Below are 18,653 nucleotides of genomic sequence, written 5' to 3'. Positions count from 1 at the left end.
CAACGATTTCCCTGTCTACCGGGGCCCTCCGGCTCAAAACAGGCCCCGCACCTGACCCTTTTACATCCCAGTACTCAACATGGCGGGGCACCCTAAATCCCTCCAAGTGTCACAACGCAACTCGAATAGTGTTCAAATCCTGCAGTGGAATTGTCGAGGCTTCAAGGCGCGCACCAAGCGAGCTGACCTTAGACTATTCATTACAACCCTCCCTCAACTTCCTGCTGTAGTAGCCCTCCAAGAGCTGGGGGAAGGCGTCACTTTCACGAACTACATAAGCTATCAGCAGGACGCACAGAGCTGTATCTGTGTCCATAAAAATTATGCGGCCTCCCCGGTGGACCTGGACTGTAATGTAGCTGTTTGGTATGCGATGGTCACCCTTCTTCTGCTTCGAAAACACTATCCCCCGATTCACATTCTAAATGTGTATAGCTCACCAAAACTACCAGTTGTCACTTTTGCTGATCTCTTCAGCAGGGCACTAAAGGTGGCAAACGGGGAACACCTCGTAATTGTTGGAGACTTCAACGCCCCCGGTCGATTATGGGGCTACCACCGTGAAGAGAAACGTGGACGCAAGCTGGCAGAGCTTGCGTCTACACTGGGCTTCACTCTTCACATGGACCCTGCCAAACCCACTCGGATTGGGAACTCCGTGACTCGGGATACCTGCCTGGACCTAACCTTTGCTAAAAACATAAGATACACAGATTGGCACAATACCGAGGAAACCCTCGGTAGCGACCACTGTGTTCTCACGACCACAATCCGCACTTCAACCCTCACTCGTCCTCACCACAAGGAAACCCTTCCAGACTGGACAAAATTTCGTTCCAACTACAACCCACAACCTATAGTGGAACAGGGGTACACCACCTGGTCCCAAAAGCTAATCACGCAACTCGGACACTGAACAGCAGGTTCAGCTCTGAGGTGAATCCGGCGGTGGACAACCACCTTCTTCACCTCTGGGAGGCCCGGCACAGCCTTGTCCGCCGATGGCACCGGCAAAAACACAACTGTAAACTCAAAATAAACTTGCCCAGCAGGCGGCAGAGTACGCAGCCCAGCTCGCAGACTCCAACTGGGTAGACCGATGCAATACGGCTGCTCGACAAATGTCGAACTGGACTACATGGCGTCTTTTCCGCGCCCTAATTGATCCTACGTAAACCCAGACAGAATCCCATAAACACCTCCAGCAAGCGATCCACAACTTTAACGGAGACACAGCCGCACTGGCTATCTCCGAGACAAATCTCTCCACACATCAGGATGCCCGAGGTCACGCGTACTCATATGCAGGCTCCGAGAATGCCGAGCTGGATCGCCTGTTCCAGCTTCATGACCTCGAAGCAGCACTTGCCAAAATGAAACAAGGAACAGCTCCGGGCAGGGATAAGGTAACTGTAAAGCTTCTAGCCAACCTCCCCAACCCTGCCTATGAGCAGCTCCTCACTTTAATGCAATCTGGCAAGGTGACACCCCTCTTCCCATTGACTGGAAAACGGCATTGGTAACCTTCATTCCTAAACCAGGAAAAACCATAAACACAATCTCCAGCCCATCTCCCTCACCTCTTGTGTGGGAAAGCTTAGTCTATGGTACGGGATAGATTGTCCACCCATCTGGAAACCCAACACATCTTCACAGACATGTATGGCTTCCGCCCACACCGGTCCGTGCAGGATGTCTTACAACTTCATACGGAGATTCACGAGCCAGTTTAACACCCTAGTGGCAGTAAGGTAGTCCTTGCGCTAGACCTAAAGGGTGCCTTCGATAACGTCACGCACGAAATCATCCATACCCACTTATCCCAGGTAGACTGTGGATTCAACACCTTCAACTACATTAAACAATTCCCCACAGACCGCCAAACCTTTATCTGGATACAAGACACGGAACATGGCCCGTACCAGCTCGGTACGCGAGGTATCCCGCAGGGAGCGGTACTCTCGCTCCTTTTCAATCTGGCCATGATGAAGCTCCCTGCCCTACTGGGTGAGGTCCCAGGCATGCAGCATGCTCTGTACACCGATGATATCACATTGTGGGCAATTCACGGATCGGTTGGAGCAATCGAGGTCAACCTGCAGCATGCGGCGGCATATTGTGGACGAATATGCCCGTCGATGCGGCCTGGAATGCTCCCCGACCAAATCGGAATTTGTGCACTTACGACCCAACCCGAAGTGCACCAGTAAACTCAACCTATCCATATGTACAGGCCCCATCCCGGAACGCGACGAGATCAGAGTTTTGGGCCTTTGCATATATATGAACCGCAAAATTGATACCACTCTTCAAAAGCTCCGTAAGGTGGGGGACCAAGTGGTTCGTATGGTCCGCAGGGTATCCAATAAAAAGGGGGGCTTGCGATGCAAAGACGCTTTGCGGCTAGCAAATGCATTCGTAACGATCCGAATACTCTACTTGGGGCCCTACCTCCACTTACACAAATGCGATGAAAACACCCTTGAGGTGATTTTACGCAAGATCTATAAGAGCCCTCGATCTCCCCATTACTACATCCAAGAAATGTCTCCTCGAACTGGGGATGACTAATAGTTTTGGGGAACTACGCGAGGCTCATCTTAACAATCAATTCTTGCAGTTGAGCAAAACACCAGCAGGAAGCCGCCTCTTGTCCAGCTTGCACATCCGATGTATAACCCACACGGAACCCAGTCTCCCTGCCAGACGCTTGGCGTCCCGCCTTACAGGTAAACTCTCTCCATATAATAATGTGACACGAGATACTCACGAGGGCCGCCGCCAAGCGCACGCTACAAGGATCATGGAGATCGCCCAGGAGTATTCTATATGGACGCTGCCGGCCCTCACCACGGGGGTTGGTTTACGGCGACAGTCGTCCATCAAAGCACACCCGTTAATGGCCTCACCTTCCGGGCCCCCAATATTACTCACGCGGAGGAGGTGGCTATTGCGCTTGCTGCTGCAGATCCAGCGTCTAGAGTCATCATTACTGATTCGAGGGGTGCTTGCCGCAATATAGAACAAGACCAAATCCGATATCGTGCCTTCCAAATCCTTAAGAAATGTGAGAACCAGGGATTCCAACCCCAACGCTCCATCATTTGGGCCCCAGCTCATCGGGGAATAGAGGGGAACGAAGTAGCCGGCCCTATAGCCTGCGCGCTTCATTTCCGAGCGTCGCCCCTATCACCCGTCGACGAGGTCCCTGAATTCAAACCGGCAATCACCTTTAAAGAAATCACACGGCTATATCAGCTTAATCACGGCCGATACAGATGCTCCCTGTACAATAGGAACTTCCCCATTTTCACATTTTCGAAGCTAACTTGCCTGTATAACACGGACATCACTTTGTCCAGTATTGGTGCCAGCAAATCTTCACAATTTTTTGCTATGATCTGACTTATAAAAGTTGGGAACTAGATATATGGTCCATAGTTTGTATATCTGTTCTTTTTACTCTCGGTACTCGTACTAAAATAATTGTTACTTGCATTCGTGTTCCTTGAAGTGCTTCCTTGAAGTTCCACATAAAAATTACCTGCTGCAGTGGCCTAGTGGCTATGGTGTTGCACTGCTAAGCACGAGGTTGCGGGATCAAATCCCGGCTGCCGCCACTGCATTTCAGTAGGCGCGAAATGCAAAAACGCCAATGTCCTGTGCATTGGGGGCATGTTAAAGATCCCCTGGTGGTCAAAATTAAACCAGAATCTCCCACTATAGCGTGCTTCGTAATCAAATCATGGCTTTGGCACCTAATACCTAAGAATTCAATTCAAAACATAATTCTCAAATTGTCTGAGAAAAATATAACTAATATACATCCATTCAAAACACCAGTGATCAGGCTATAACTTTATGTATCGCAGTATACATTGAGACTACTAAGTCTTGAAATCGTAAAACATAAATGCACTGAAAATGAGTGCATTTCCAGTGGTAATGAGAGTTAAATAGCATTGCATCTCAACATTGCTGACAGAGCAGTGGAAGGGTTACAGAAGAAAGCATGAATGGCTCAAAAGGGAGCAGGAAAAGTCTCCAATTATTGAATTGCTTATGGCTACTGAACATAATTTTAGGTTTTTTGTGATTATCTCCCATAAGCAAATGTGTTGCATAACTTTTTAGCTGAATATCTGAACATTTCATTTTGCCTTGTTACTGCCATTTCAAATTACCAGTAGGTTGGCAAACTGGGCAAGTTGCAATGTATGTATTCTGAAAGGTTGGAATGTATCTACTCTGAAGGGTGTCCTTCAGATTTGCTGTAATCTTGGTTCAGTGTGTGAAGAGGTAAAATGAATTGATAAGTTGACGCTCTAGCCAGCATACATGGTGCTTACTTTGGTATTAGACCCTGCTGACCTAGCTCTCACCCTGCATATTTCTTGTTCATAAACTGCAGCTGTTCAAGTCTCAGTGTGATCTAGTACTGTAAGCTTTGCAGGGACCAGATGTGTTCTACTGCATACACATACACGGCTGCACAGAACTTGCACCAGGCACACCCATTGCTTATACACAATGTAAAAAGTGATGTGCATGAATGTGGACTTGGGTGCAGCATCGCAATTTTATATTTAGCTGATTCATTCTATAATTTTTCTGTAAAATAAGTTTGAAATCATTTCAATGAAGGGTGGAAGGCAAGGATAATTTAAGAAAAATGGAAGAAAGCTTGTTAGGGGGGCTCAAGAGTTTTTTTTATTGAAACAATGACTCTTACCAATGCGCAAATGTCTGCTCATGCACAAGCCCTTGCTGCAGTGGCTTGGTGGCCTGAGGTGTTTCATTTATAAGTTAAGTTTCATGATGTCTGCTCACTGTGTCAGCTATATTCAAATGGCAAAATGCAAAAGTGGCCATGTGCTCATTTTGTCTACATTGGGAAACTGTGTGGTTGAAACAAATTCAAAGCCCTGTACTGTAGTGCATTTTTCATACATCAAAACTTGTCATTTAAACAATTGAGGCTACCAGGCTCAGGTTACTGGATGCCACAGTACGGTGTACCAGTCTGGGGACCATTCATCTTGCAGGCTTTCATCTACCAGGTTTGTTAAAAAGTGCTGGAAACCTTGACACATGAGCACAAGTGGCAGCATTACCTGAAGCAGCAGTTAACATCTTTTCTACCACATTGTGCATCATTTCTTCTGTTGTGCTTCCTGCAGGCCAAGAGGTTGTATTCCGCTGCCGAGATGAGGGCACCAGGCGGTCCCAGGTGAAGTGGACCCGGTCAGATGACAGCCCCTTGCCTCCACAATCAACTGATGCCCGTGGCAGGCTGACCATGCCCAACGTGCAGCCTGACCATGGGGGCGTCTACCTCTGCAAGGCTGTGGGTGTTCCAGCTTCCACGTCGGGGGCTCAGAAGGCTGCTTTCCTCACCGTGCAGCCATGTAAATATCCAGATCGCTGTGCCCCCATTCCCTGAGACTGGCCTCCTTCTGCATCTGGCAGGCTCTGTTTGGTGACTCTGGGTGCTTTGCGTGCTTCAGCTGTCTTGCTTTTTTGGCTGTTCTGTTCTTACGCAACTAGAGAGCCCTTTCGTTTCACCCATAACATCATAGGTAGTTGCTTTTTGGTACAGTAATATTTACAAAGGTGTTGTTATGAGCATGTTTGGCACTGGTCCTGAATTGCCTGTGTGGCTTGTAGCTGATGCATTTAGAAGTGCACGTTGTTGAACTTAATATAAAAGTGCCTGTAGCCATTCAAGTCATGTGTGGATGCCGGACCATTCTTGAGAAGGTGTGTTGAGCTGCTCTTATCAGTATGGCTGTCTGTTATTTTTCTGAGTTTTGTCGCCTGGACTGTGCATATTGTCTGTTGCTATTACCTAAATTTGCTTTGATCTGTCCAAGACATTTTGCTTTGTCACATGAATTGAAACAGCATGTTGACCATGAGGCTTTTCCTATCATTTAGTTACTGTTTCAAGCCAAGTGATCCCGCATGTCATGTACTCTTCCATGAAAAAAAAAGTGTGAATACCACAGGTACAATCTACATTTTTGAGACTGCCTGTTTAGTTGGTCTGAAGCTTTCACACTTTTTGTTGAGTGCCATACATTCAGTTTGCATGGCTGCTACATGCATTGTGTATGCCATGAAGTGCCACCTCCAATGATCACTGAGACATCAGAGCGCATTAAATGTACATATACATAAAAATTGGGGCCTTTTGGAATCCTTGTGACTCATGAAAAAACATATGCAAATCTGTGCATTGCTCAGTGCTGCTTGACTTCATATATAATTGTGGCTTGGAGTCATTTTTGTATTAAAGGCCTTCTACAAAAGCATGTGTACATTGGTTGTGGTTTTATCTTGTCATTTTGGGACCTAACTATATAACAGGCCCTTCGATAAGTATTTAGGAAGGTTCCTACCATACGCATTCCAGTGAGTGGTTTGAATGGCTTGTGTGAGCATTTGCTTTAGTGGGGGAGGGCTTGAGATGAAATACTGTCATTGAGCACTAAATGCTTAAGCTTAAATAACAACCTAATAGATGTGACCTGTATAAAATATGTGCCTGCTGCAGAGGGATATCTAATAAAATAAAACCTTTCATATCCCTGTTTATGCTTTTCTTAAAGAACAGCATGCAAAACCAATGCGTAAAACTATCATGAAACTAGTATGAAATTTTAGCATTTATCTGTGCACAATCCTGTATGCATGATTTCCTTATAGAATAGTAAATTAGGCTGTATGCATTATCAATAAAGCCTATAAGATTAATATAGTGCTTATAGCATTTAATTCCGGTGTTCTAAGTTACTCTTTGCTAATATAAAAAAAAATTAATAAGAGTGCCTCCTTCACCTCTTTCCAATTTTTGGCCTCGTATTTAGTGAGCTTATTTTCTTGCTTGAGAAATGGGCATTGAAGTTATGGCTAGTCATTTGCGACTTCCTGTAATATCCAGGATATATCGAAATAACATGTTTGTGTACAGGTGATCTTGTATTACTGCCATACACAGGCCATGCTTTCTTGAGCTTTACTAATGGTTCTGTCTGTGTTCGTGCATGAAGCTTTCTTGCATTATAAATCATACTCGTTAACATGGTGGCATCTTCTTTATTGAATTAATGCCTCAGCTGAGCCCTACTATGGAGACTTCCTACCAAAAATTGATCCGAATACATATGAAGGTACTTGCATTGAGCTGTACTGCATGTATGTTTCTGCATGTTGCAATAAATGGTGCCAATTGTGTATCATGTTATTGGAGCTTCATTCATTAATGCTATTTTCACATTGAGCTTATGTGTGCTACTTACCTGCACACAAATACAGGATCAAGTGTACAAAGTTAAAGCACACGGGGGAAAATTCGGGGAGAAGTATGGATTGCATACTGCCAGCAAACTTAAAAACGTCACTTTCAAGATTGGCCTCCTCTTACAGTTCTTCACTTGCATCAAAACTTTGGAGCAGCCTCTAAGTTGTTCATATTTGATGTTTATTGGCCACTGTAAATTTATGGTAGCTCTTAAAATGGTGAGGCGAGAGCCTGGTAGTTTTATAGGTAAGCATAACTATGCCGACAGTCTTGCCTACAGTTGTGTAGCTGTAGGCTAAAAAAAAACTGCAGGAAGTAATCCTGCATATTGCTGGAAAGCTATGCAGAGGCACTGCACACAGTTTAAACCTAGTATTTTTGCAGATATATATTGACTAAACAAAATGTGCTTGCATGTACCATGTGGGATAGTACCCCTTTGAACTAGCACCATGGTTTACTGTAATTTCGTTTGTGTTTGCATAAGGGTACTTAATAAATCATTGAAACTCGAGAGCTTTTTAATTATGTGACTATTTCATTACGTAATGGCTGGCTGCATATTGTGCGCACTGCTTTTATCAGTCTACTAAAACTATGTGTACATTCATGAAGTTCTAAAAACTCAACTAAGGTTAAAGAAGAGTTGACAGGAGCCACTTGGTACTGCACGTTGGGTAATTTTACTAAATGTTCCAGAATATTTCAGTTGCTGAGCAGTTGATATATTCAACTATTTATCACCTAATAGGTGATAAGTGCTTAAAAATCTACAGTACAGTCAACAGTGTTGCTGGAGTTGCATGTGTTTCTGGCATGGCATGGCAGCTAGCCAGCAGATGGTATTAACAGCTGCATTGCATTAGTGGTCTACTTAATTCTGTTTTGGAGAAATTAGTATGCATTGCATGTGTAATGATACTAGTGTATACAGTTTATCTGCAGATAGATGCAAAATTGCATGGGCAGCATTTGTGGCTTACTAACAGTTATGACTTGCGTATTAATCACTGTATTTTTTTCTTTTTTTAACTTGCACCTGGACTGGCTCGTCTTGGTGAGAACATTTTTCTCCTGCTTATGCAATGCATAAGGCTACTAACGAGCAGCATGTTGAGTGGTAGCGTGAAGTATGTGACAAATTTATTAATAAGTTTCAATATGGAAATCGGGCAATCGAAATTTATATTTGCAATGTGTATTTATGTAAAGCTCACAAAGTTTATTTCTAGCTGTGCTGACTTGAAGTGGCACTTGACCTAAATTTAGAAATGTACACCAAGGGACAAATTTAGCTTTTGATGTGGGAAAAGGCTGATTAACAGAAATAAAGCCACATACATATAAAACTTAAACCTGCTTTGTCTTCACACCTCGGTTTGATAAAGACATCTTGCAGAGCTGGTGACCAGAATGCACACACACTTTTAGAGAGTGTAGCAGCATCACTCACATGTGAACTTCAAGTGTAAGATGTTGCACTGCTGTGTATATATGTATATATATACACACATACATTTTTTTTAAGGGTGTGCTTGATCCCCAAGAAGACCAACATGGTCTTGCTGCATGCCTAGCTAACCTAGATGGAAACTTAGCTCTATTGCTGGCAGATCTGCTTCAGCTTGCTGCTCTAAATCTGCTAATGCACACGTGTGAGAGAGAAACAATCTCATTTATTTCTGCAGACACTCCACCAACACTGAAACCGGATCGACCGCTAGGAGCTTGCAAACATGATGAAGCTACCTGTCAAAATGGAAAGTGCGTCCCGCGGAAGTACGTCTGTGATGGGGACTATGACTGTGATGATGGCTCTGATGAAAACAACTGTGGTATGTAAACGCATGCATCTCAACACCTGGTGATGGATATATTGATATTTATTTATTTATTTATTTACACATACTGCAGCCCCTGCTGGGACTATAGCAGGAGTGGATAATACAATACAAGAAAGAAATACAATAGGCAACAAAGAAAGTTTAGGCGCAGTGTTGAGGGAGTACAGACAAGAATTCATTTAATGGGAGAGAACGGTTGGTTCCTGGTAGCGAATTCCATGTTTCAATTGTTTTAGGGAAAAAGCTATACTTAAAAGTATTAGTGCGTGCAAAAAATGGCGTAATGTTAAGCACGTGATGTCTCCTACTAGAAGAGATTATTGCAAAGGTGATATATTCATTACTGGAGAGGCGACAAGATGAGTGAATAATGCCATGAAAAAATTTTAAAGAATTTACGTGTCGCTGTTTGGCGAGAGATGTCAGGTTGAGTGAAGACATGACTGACGATGGTGAGAACTGGTGGTCATAACGTCGGTAAACAAATCTAATGTCTTTCCTTTGTATGGCCTCAACTCTGTCTATTTCGTACTGCTTGTAGGGATTCCAAACTACCATACTCAAGTATAGGGCGAACAATAGTTTTATATAACAGTAATTTAGTGTCGCGCGGAGAATTAGACAGAGTATACGACGTAAATAACAGAGAGCTTTGGTCGTAATGGAATAAATGTGCTTTGACCAGGACAGGTTAGTGGTGAACGTGAGACCAAGATATTTATATTCAGAAACGCGTTGAATTAAATTATGATTAAATCTGTAGCTGAAAAAGGAACGGGTTAGCTTTATTAGAGAAGGACATAATGACAGTCTTACGGAAGTTAATATTCATTTGCCATGTTTCACACCATTTAGAAAATCTGACAAATGATTCACTAAGGCAAACATGCTCAGAGGGAGATGAAATGATGTCATACAATACGCAGTCACCTGCATACATTCGAATTTTAGATGATATCTCGTGTGGCAAATCATTAATATATAGTAAGAAAAGTAGAGGTCCGAGGACCGAGCCTTGAGGGACGCCTGATGACACATCCACCACCGAAGAATTGATCGAGTTAAAGCTTACGAATTGAGTGCAGTGAGACAAAAAACTTTCTATCCAGTTCAGTAATTGAGGGTTGTTAAGAATGGCATTTAGTTTGGACAGTAGTTTTGAGTGAAGTACGGTATCGAAAGCTTTGGAAAAATCTATGAATATAGCATCAATTTGAAATCCCTTATCCAGGTTAGAAGCTATGTCATGCGTGAACTCGACAAGTTGTGTTATGGTGCTAAAACCGCGTCTGAATCCATGTTGTACATTAGAGAGAATGTTATTTGATTCAAGGAATTCCATAATGTGTTTGTATATTATATGCTCTAGTATTTTGCATGAATATGGTGTTAAAGATATTGGCCGGTAGTTAGAAAGATGCTGCTTACTACCTGACTTACGTAACGGAAGCACCTTAGCCATCTTCCATGATGAAGGTACTATGCCGGAAGTTAGTGATTTATTGAAGATAAGAGTAAGGTATCATGAAGTCCTTAAGGCATACCGAACGAGAAACAAATTCGGGATTCCATCAGGCCCTTCATTTTTCTTTGTATCAAGATTTAGTATGAGGTTTAAGACACCTTCTGCGCTAACTAAGATATCATTAATGGGGCAAGTCGGATGAATGTTTGGAAAAGGAGGAACAATATGATTATCGCAAGTAAAAATGGACTTAAAATGCTGGCATGTTTAGTTCCCAGTGTCTGAAGGGCTTTTAGCTCACTTTGTGGAAACCTTTCAGATTACTGTGCCAAGCCTATCACTTCTCACTGCGAAGAAAGGTTCCTTCGAGGTTTTCTTCTTTTTTTTAACACTATTTTTATCCCTTGCTTTATGGTGCATTCTTGTTTCCAATGATTTCCCTAAAATATTTAGTCTTACAGCTATAATTGTAGTCAACTTTAGGCTCACAATTTTTCGTAGAATACACTTTTGCCCTATCTGTGCATCAGTTTTTTTTTTAAGTGAAAATGGTTTTATCCAGGAAAATGTATCATTGAAATCTGTATAAAAAACATAGCAACATTCCACAAAGCTGTATTACCGGCACTTTCACATCTCAGAAATGTCACTCAGCTACTGCTGGTGCATGCTTTTTGGCACAATTCCTTTTTTTTATAGACAGTGAGTCCACATTTAAATTGCCTTTTACACAAAAGTAGCCTTGAAGCACATCCTCAAAGTAGCCAGTGGTTATACTTCTTGTGCATCTAGCAGTCTTTGCTTTCGCTGATAGCTTTGTCTTAATGAACTGTGATCATGATGTCATTCATGCTAAATGGGTTGCATGGCAGGATTTTGTGATCCAGGTATTAATTTTTTTAATGTAACGTTGACACAAGTGGAATGCAGCTCGTTCATTTTGTTTTCATTACTGCTCATGCACTATCCAAATTCAGGAGGCTCTCGGCTGGCACCAAAAACGGCACTTTCTGAAACTCTTTCAATGTTTTTCATATTGTACTCTATTCAGATGGGTCCCAACAGTTGCTTACAACTGCAGAACATACTATCAGATTGGAATGTAAAAAAATACTGAATGTGCTTGTCAGGTAGACATGTCATCAATGAATGTGTGAACCAAAAGAAACGGCAACAAAAGTGTATGAGGGGTTTTCAATATTTTGGTTTGTCTATTGGGTGAAAAGTCAACAGTGTAAAAAGGTTCTGCTATAGTTGTTCAGCTGCTGCAGTCAGCAGCAGAAGCAGCAGCAGCATCTCAAGCATAATTTTTCAGCCAGTTTTTTCTGTATGTGTAGTGGCCTTTGCCGTTAAGTGCTATGGCTGGAGGTGTGACTAATAATGGTTTACTTTTGCTCTAGCTCAACCCTCCCTCTGTGAGCCCAACGAAATGCAATGTGACAACAAGAAATGCATCCTGAAGGTTTATCTGTGTGATGGGGATGATGATTGTGGTGATGGCACAGATGAGAGAAGCTGTCGTAAGTGAGCCATAGTGCATTGCTTCTTTTTCTCTATTGATTTTATACCTTTTCTAGTTGAAACATACTATGTTGGAAGGTACTCTACCAGGACTGATTTTGGATATTATTGCTGAAGAATCTCTTAAGGTTCCTCAAAATCGTGTACAACTTCTGCTCTCTGCATGTAACCATATTTTTTTAATGGCCAAACTCCATAAATATATAAGCATGCTGATTGTCTTCATGAAGCAGTTTCGATGTATTGCACTATGTGCTATTTTTTCCCAGGTGGCAACATTCCAGGATCTCCATGCCGAATGGGAGAGTATCAATGTCTGTCTGGAGACCAGTGCATCCCGAAGAGTTTCCACTGTGATGGAGAGTTTGACTGCCAGGACAAATCTGATGAAATTGGATGCTGTGAGCTGCCTAGGTTCTTTTAGATTTAGTAAACTGCTCGATCAAAAAACCTAGATTACCAAGGCCAGAAATGCTGGCTTTAAGATATTTTTTAAAAATCTGCAATAATGTATATTTCGAAACTATGGATGTTTGCTGAATTTCTGTTTATTTTTTATAAATTCTTTCTTCTGGTGATTCCGTATTCAAGGAGCATTAATATGTATGCCTATAAGCAAAAGTGTAGAGATCAGAGGCCTGCCAAAAAAACTTAATTTTTTCACAACTCAAACAACAGAGAAGTAAATCGACTTTATTGCATAGGATGTTGGTAAACAAGAATGAATGGGGCTAGCACTATGCACACCTCTTCCTCTTCAACACATTCTCCAACAAAGTTAGAAGTTCACTTGTGCACATATGGTTGCACTCTTATCAGGTGGGAATTGCTATTGTTTGCTTGCTGTTGGTAACAAAAAGAGAATGGAGCAGGTTGCAAATACTGACAACTTATTTGTATGAATGTGTGTGGATTAGTATAGGTTTTATGTATGAGGACCAAACAAAATGTCACAGACAAGTAGTGCCAGAAATTCACCTAATGCGAATTGAATATTTAATGAGCAGGCTGTTCTGTAGTAATGATCATGGTACAGGAGTAGCACTGGCAGCTCAGCTACTGCTTAAATGTTGTGCCTAAATGATGATGCTTTGCTGTTCTTGAAGGCTCTTCATTCACCACAGTAACATCTTTAATACTATATATGCGCTTGAGAGTATTTATCAGTGACATAGCGGTGCAAGCTGCAGTGTTGAGTTGTACGTGCATTTCAACAATCCACCGCCAGTGTGGCTGCACATAAGATGTCCATACCATTACATTTCTTTCTTGGAGCCGCTCTTGCCTCCTCAATTCTCATGGCAGTTTATGTAGTACTATCTGAAAGTCAAAACAATTGTAGAAAGTGTGCCTTATGTTCCTGCTTATTGCGTGGTGCATAAAAATTTTGTTGTGTTTACATAACGAGACATGTGAAACCACACCACAAACACACAAAAAAAAAAACGACTGAATGCTGAACTCTTCGACAGGGAAGCAGTGTTTCATTGATTGTGTATGGTTAAGTAATAAGTTGGTTTATTTCAAAGACAAAAAATTTTGAAATACTTAATAGTAAAAGTTCAGCCCTCCCCCACCTACAACTCTAACGTGTTCATGCTTGTACTCGGGTAATATGTACTCCAGTTTCATGCATGTCATGTCTGTGCAGAATTCACTTTGTGGTTGCAGTTAATTCACCTAAATTTAACACTTTGCTATAATTTTATTTTTAAGGTCTAGGGTTGCCACTGTTAGCTATATCAAAAAATTTTGAGGCGTTGATAATTTTTAGCACCAGCTAAATGATTCATGGTCTACAGCAGCTAAACAGATAATTGATGACTGTCAAAAAAGAATTTTTTATATTTGCACACCTTAGAAATTATTATTTGTTGTATTTCCTATGGCTCTGTAACCTTTGTGCGAGAAGGTGAGTTAGTTTGCAGCCATTAACACATCCTTCTTTTTCTCCCTTTCTCTAGCACCGCCAACCATCACACAATCACCCCCAGAAGTTGTTAATGCCATGGAAGGGGAGACAGTCAACATCACGTGCCGGGCAATAGGCAACCCAGTGCCACTTATTAACTGGCGCCTAAACTGGGGTCACATTCCCCCAAGGCCACGAGTAACAACAACAAGTGACGGTGGCTTTGGCACAGTCACCATCCGTGATGTACGCCAGTCAGACCAGGGAGCATGGTCATGTGAAGCCATCAATAGCAAGCAGAGTGTCCTGGCCACTCCGGATGCAATTCTTGTGGTTAAAAGTAAGCACTGGAAATGCTACACAAGTAATTTACTAGCCTAATAGATGGCCCAGCGGGAATGTACCTTAATTTCCTGTGAATTTCACTGTCATGGAGTCATCAGTATATACAGAAATTTGTGCTTATGCTCTCATGCTTATTGCAGCATGTGGAGTCTTAAGTGTGCTCTTGGAACAAAGGACACGGTACACTGTAGTGAAAACTAACAAAAGGGCATTTATTGCACCTTTTATACAATAGGCCAGCTAGCTGAGATTGCAACTAATGAAACATGCCAATAGGCACTGTCGAATTGAGGAAGTTGGACTCACCACGACAGGATATTGAGCGAATATGTTCACCCACATTGGACACCAGTGCCTAAATCGTTCATAGGTGAAGTCTCTCAAATGGAGGCGCATACGAACAAGAAGGCGTCTGCAAGAGATGGTCCCGTAGAGCACCTCATTCAGTTTGCACTCGTTCAGTCCACATCCACCAAGTTCTCACAGCCAAAGAGGAGGAGGCTACTTCCTTGTGTGCCCGTATTCCCACCATCGGGTGGCATTAGCAGCGGATCACAAGCGATCTCTTGTACAAGGGGACAGAGAGCTGAGTGGCCCCACAACATTGTTTTTATTTTCACCTGGTGTGCTGGCCACTGCTGTGAATGTCAGGTGCAACTAGTGAATCTGAAGTGTTAGCACAATTGCCTTGCATCAAAGTGAGGACAGCACTGCTCAATGGGAGAATGATATAAATCTGTATGCAGAATGAATACAAATCATTAAACAGGCTAGAGCAATATATTAGGGAGGGTTCAGATGTCTGTTTATATTGTCATATTGTAGTGACGATGAAGAAAACAGTCACAAAGCTGTAAATGACGAAACTAACTTTTTATTGGGCGAAGCTGTGCGCACAAAAGCAAGTTACACTCAAAGCACAACAGTGGCGAACACAGTCGGCCATCGACGAAAACCTTATCAGCGCGTCAAGCACATTGGCTTTTACACATGAGTCGTCGAATGTTCCAGAGTAATCAATGGTGCCCGTGTGTCTTCCAGAAAGTTCTACACAATTTGCGTTGTGCGTACCATCATATTAGACAAGGTTCGGTGACAACAGACAACGGATAGAACCATTGATAACATCCGAGAAACTTCCGATACTTGCAGGCGCGTCCTGCGCCGAGCAAGAACATTTAACCTTTGTTGCCGGTAAAAAGCCATCACCCGAGAAAGATAAACAAGTACATCTGTCAATATCTATGGCAAAAGGTACAGAATATGTATTTTCCTCTCCGGGCAATAGAGCTGTATTGTATGTTGCCATCTAATGGTAATTGACATATGGACACAGCTTTGCTATCAGTGTGCCAATTTTAAGCATTCTCTACAAAATCTTATTTCTTGAAATTGCCACTTCTGTTCCACATCATCTTGGTCCAATATGGTAAAATAGGCTTCACTGTCAGTGTTCACATTAACAGAATGGTTACACACGTATCAACTTTTTTGAGCAAGCATTTCATGAATTGCACTCAAGTTTTTTTCTCTTCCTCTACCAAATGATGAGGAGTAGCAGTACTAGTAGTAATAGTTTTTTTTAAGAAGGATAAAAGGAGGTAAGAAATGAAGGGCCGTGGGCATCATAACTGTCTCACTTCTCATAGACACCTGAACTATCCCACGACTGGTTATCATGTTTTGAAGGAAAAAAGAGTGATAGAAAGAAAGGTGTCCAAGCATCATAATTGTCTCACTTTCTCAAGTGGACACGAACTGTCTTGTGGCCATAGGAAAGATTCAAGATAAGAGAATCGATAGTGAAGAGGAAAGTTACAATAATATGTGTTATAATGAGAGTGCATCTAGCAGACTTCTATATAGTGCAACTGATTGAATAGATCGTGTTAAGGGCCCCATGTCGCAGAAAATCAGGTGTCGGCGTCAACAGAGTTGTCTGTAAGTGAAAAATGCCGTACATATTTGGGTGCCACACCTTGCTATATGACATGCGGTATATGCAAGTTATATTGCCACACCATTCTGTCACTAAAGTTGCTCATACCTCGTCTTACATTCTTGACGAAGTTATTCCTCGTAATTTTGAGAATGACACCCTACAAAAAAATGTCATGAAACAAAACACCAACAGCGCATGCCCTTTAAGTTAGATCTTCTCAGACTTGCATATTAAAAGTGTGAAACAAAACAGAAACCTGAAAATGATGAAATTTTTTTGGCACAGCTGTGCCCTACCTCTGGGATTGACCCACACAAGAGGCTGAGTTTCTACTAGAAAGCTCACCTTCATGTATAGTGTTCGTCGCCAACGTTCCCTGGTAAACATTACGGCTACATAAGCTGTCAACTGCCGAGAAGTGTGAGAAGCAATCGAGGGTCTTTGAGTGCTATCATGTTCCACTCTTAAAGGCAAAGCTTAAGCATTGTTCATGTTTTAAAATCTTTGCACTCTATTTGACACTTTCATGTTGATTTACACCTGTCCTTTGGTAATGTTCTTCATTTGAGCAATAGCTTCAGCAAAAGTAACTGGCTTGTCCTTCAGAGGGATCATGTGAGGCTTGATCCTGTGCCCTGTTTGAACTCGGGAAACCCAGTTCTGGGTAATTCTTATCATAGATGCTTGATCGATTAGGATGCGATTGTGTGTTATTGAGCTTTCTGCTGCTGATAAACATAACTGAATGTGGCATAGTATGGGCATACATTTGCTTGCATTAGTAAAGTGCACTCACCATGCTCTCTTCTCGCTTCATTTCTTTTGCCAATGAAGATAAACTTACTTGTAAACTGAACTACACCTTGCTCAATAATTGAGCAATGTGAAAGTTTTGGCCATTTAGTCAGTCTAGTGCCAAGAGACAGTTGAAGAACCAGCAACAGTAATTGTTACATTTTCATTTTAGTGGCTGTCCGTTGCATGGCACCACTTGGGCCACTCTGCTGTAAAGGCGGAGAAAATAAACAACACGGGAGCAGTTGCAAGCATGATTCCGAGTGTAAGGTCGTGCTGAAGTACATGTCGTCGGTTTCTGTTCACTGGGCGTAACCGTTGACGGTGACTGCAGAATGAGTCGGTCCGCCTCCCAGAACTGCTCGGCTACACTCATAACAAGTGGTGACAAGGGAAAAAGCATTCAAGTTTCTTCAAGTGTGTCATCCTTCCACACCTCCTTTACGCACATGAGTGTCATTCGTCTAGCGAATTCGATGCAACAGCACTTCGTCAGGCCAGTGTTCGGCAACCTCGAAGCATTAGATAAAGGAGATGGTGATGTGTGGCCTTGCTATGTTAAATGCCTTGAAGCTTTCTTCATCGCCAATGACATCGCAGCAGAAAAAAAAAAAAGTCGGTCTTTAGTTGTTACGTATTTCCATTCTGGGTGACCATTACTGCCCCAAGCCATCTGCTGTTCAGCGTTTTAGGCTCGACACATGCATTTGCATGGAGGGCGAGTCCGTTCCAGCAGAAGTTTGCTTCCTACGCATAAGGCTGTGGTATCAAAGGAGCGTCTTGCGCTACCTCTGCGGGGACGAACACCTTGCGACCGAGTGCAAGTAGATCATCAGCACTATGTGCAACTTCTGCCGAAAGCAGGGAAACATTGCTCAAGCATGCAACTCGAAGAGAAAACACGCTTCATCGCGGAAGGGCAAGTCTACAATACTACACAGTTCTGCACCTCCAGCTTGTAAACCTTCAAGTGGAACACACCAAGTCAACACTATTGACAACAGTGCACATGCCTATGTGTTTGACACATGGCCAGTCGACACCGTCGCGCCTTTGCCGCCCTTCACCATGACCGTCAGTGTTTGTGGCAAGCCACTCCGTGTGGCCCTAGACACCAGTGCGAGCATTTCTGTCATTGCAAAAAAACATCTTCAGGAGCTACTACCGTCGGTGACTGTCATGCCATCGGATGTGCTCCTACAGAGCTTCCAGGGTGAGCTCACAAAAGTTCAAGGCAAAGCAGATGTCGCAGTACAGTTCCGCGACAGAAAAACTGTCCTACCTCTGTTTCTGACTGGGGAAGGTTCACCAGCACTGCTAGGTCACAATTGGATTCAGGAACTGAGCATTGGCATTGCTGTCCAGGAAGCAGATGTTCGTGCTGTTTCTGATGTTAAGGATGTTATTCAAGCATTTCCTGAGGTATTTGAACAGAGCCTTGGAACTTTCAAGGTCCCAAAAGCTGCAGTTCATGTTCCGCTAGATGCGGTACCGAAGTTTTTCAAGCCACGTCCCCTGCCCTTTGC

General features: G+C 42.7%; 1 protein-coding gene across 1 annotated transcript in view; it reads left to right on the top strand.

Moving 5' to 3' along the window:
• The window catches only part of trol (terribly reduced optic lobes), a 591,503-nt gene that overhangs the window by 358,602 nt on the left and 214,248 nt on the right, over nucleotides 1–18,653 (top strand). Inside the window, exons 35-39 of the mRNA XM_055065643.2 lie at nucleotides 5,181–5,408; nucleotides 8,992–9,138; nucleotides 12,013–12,132; nucleotides 12,403–12,534; nucleotides 14,098–14,385. Of these exons, the coding sequence (XP_054921618.1) occupies nucleotides 5,181–5,408; nucleotides 8,992–9,138; nucleotides 12,013–12,132; nucleotides 12,403–12,534; nucleotides 14,098–14,385 (915 nt within the window). The remainder of the gene's footprint in view (nucleotides 1–5,180; nucleotides 5,409–8,991; nucleotides 9,139–12,012; nucleotides 12,133–12,402; nucleotides 12,535–14,097; nucleotides 14,386–18,653) is intronic.

The sequence above is a fragment of the Dermacentor andersoni genome, chromosome 3 (assembly GCF_023375885.2).
Source record: "Dermacentor andersoni chromosome 3, qqDerAnde1_hic_scaffold, whole genome shotgun sequence".
Classification (NCBI taxonomy): Eukaryota; Metazoa; Arthropoda; class Arachnida; order Ixodida; family Ixodidae; genus Dermacentor; species Dermacentor andersoni.
Note: the sequence above shows the minus strand (reverse complement) of the source record. Positions and strands in the feature narration are given on the sequence as shown.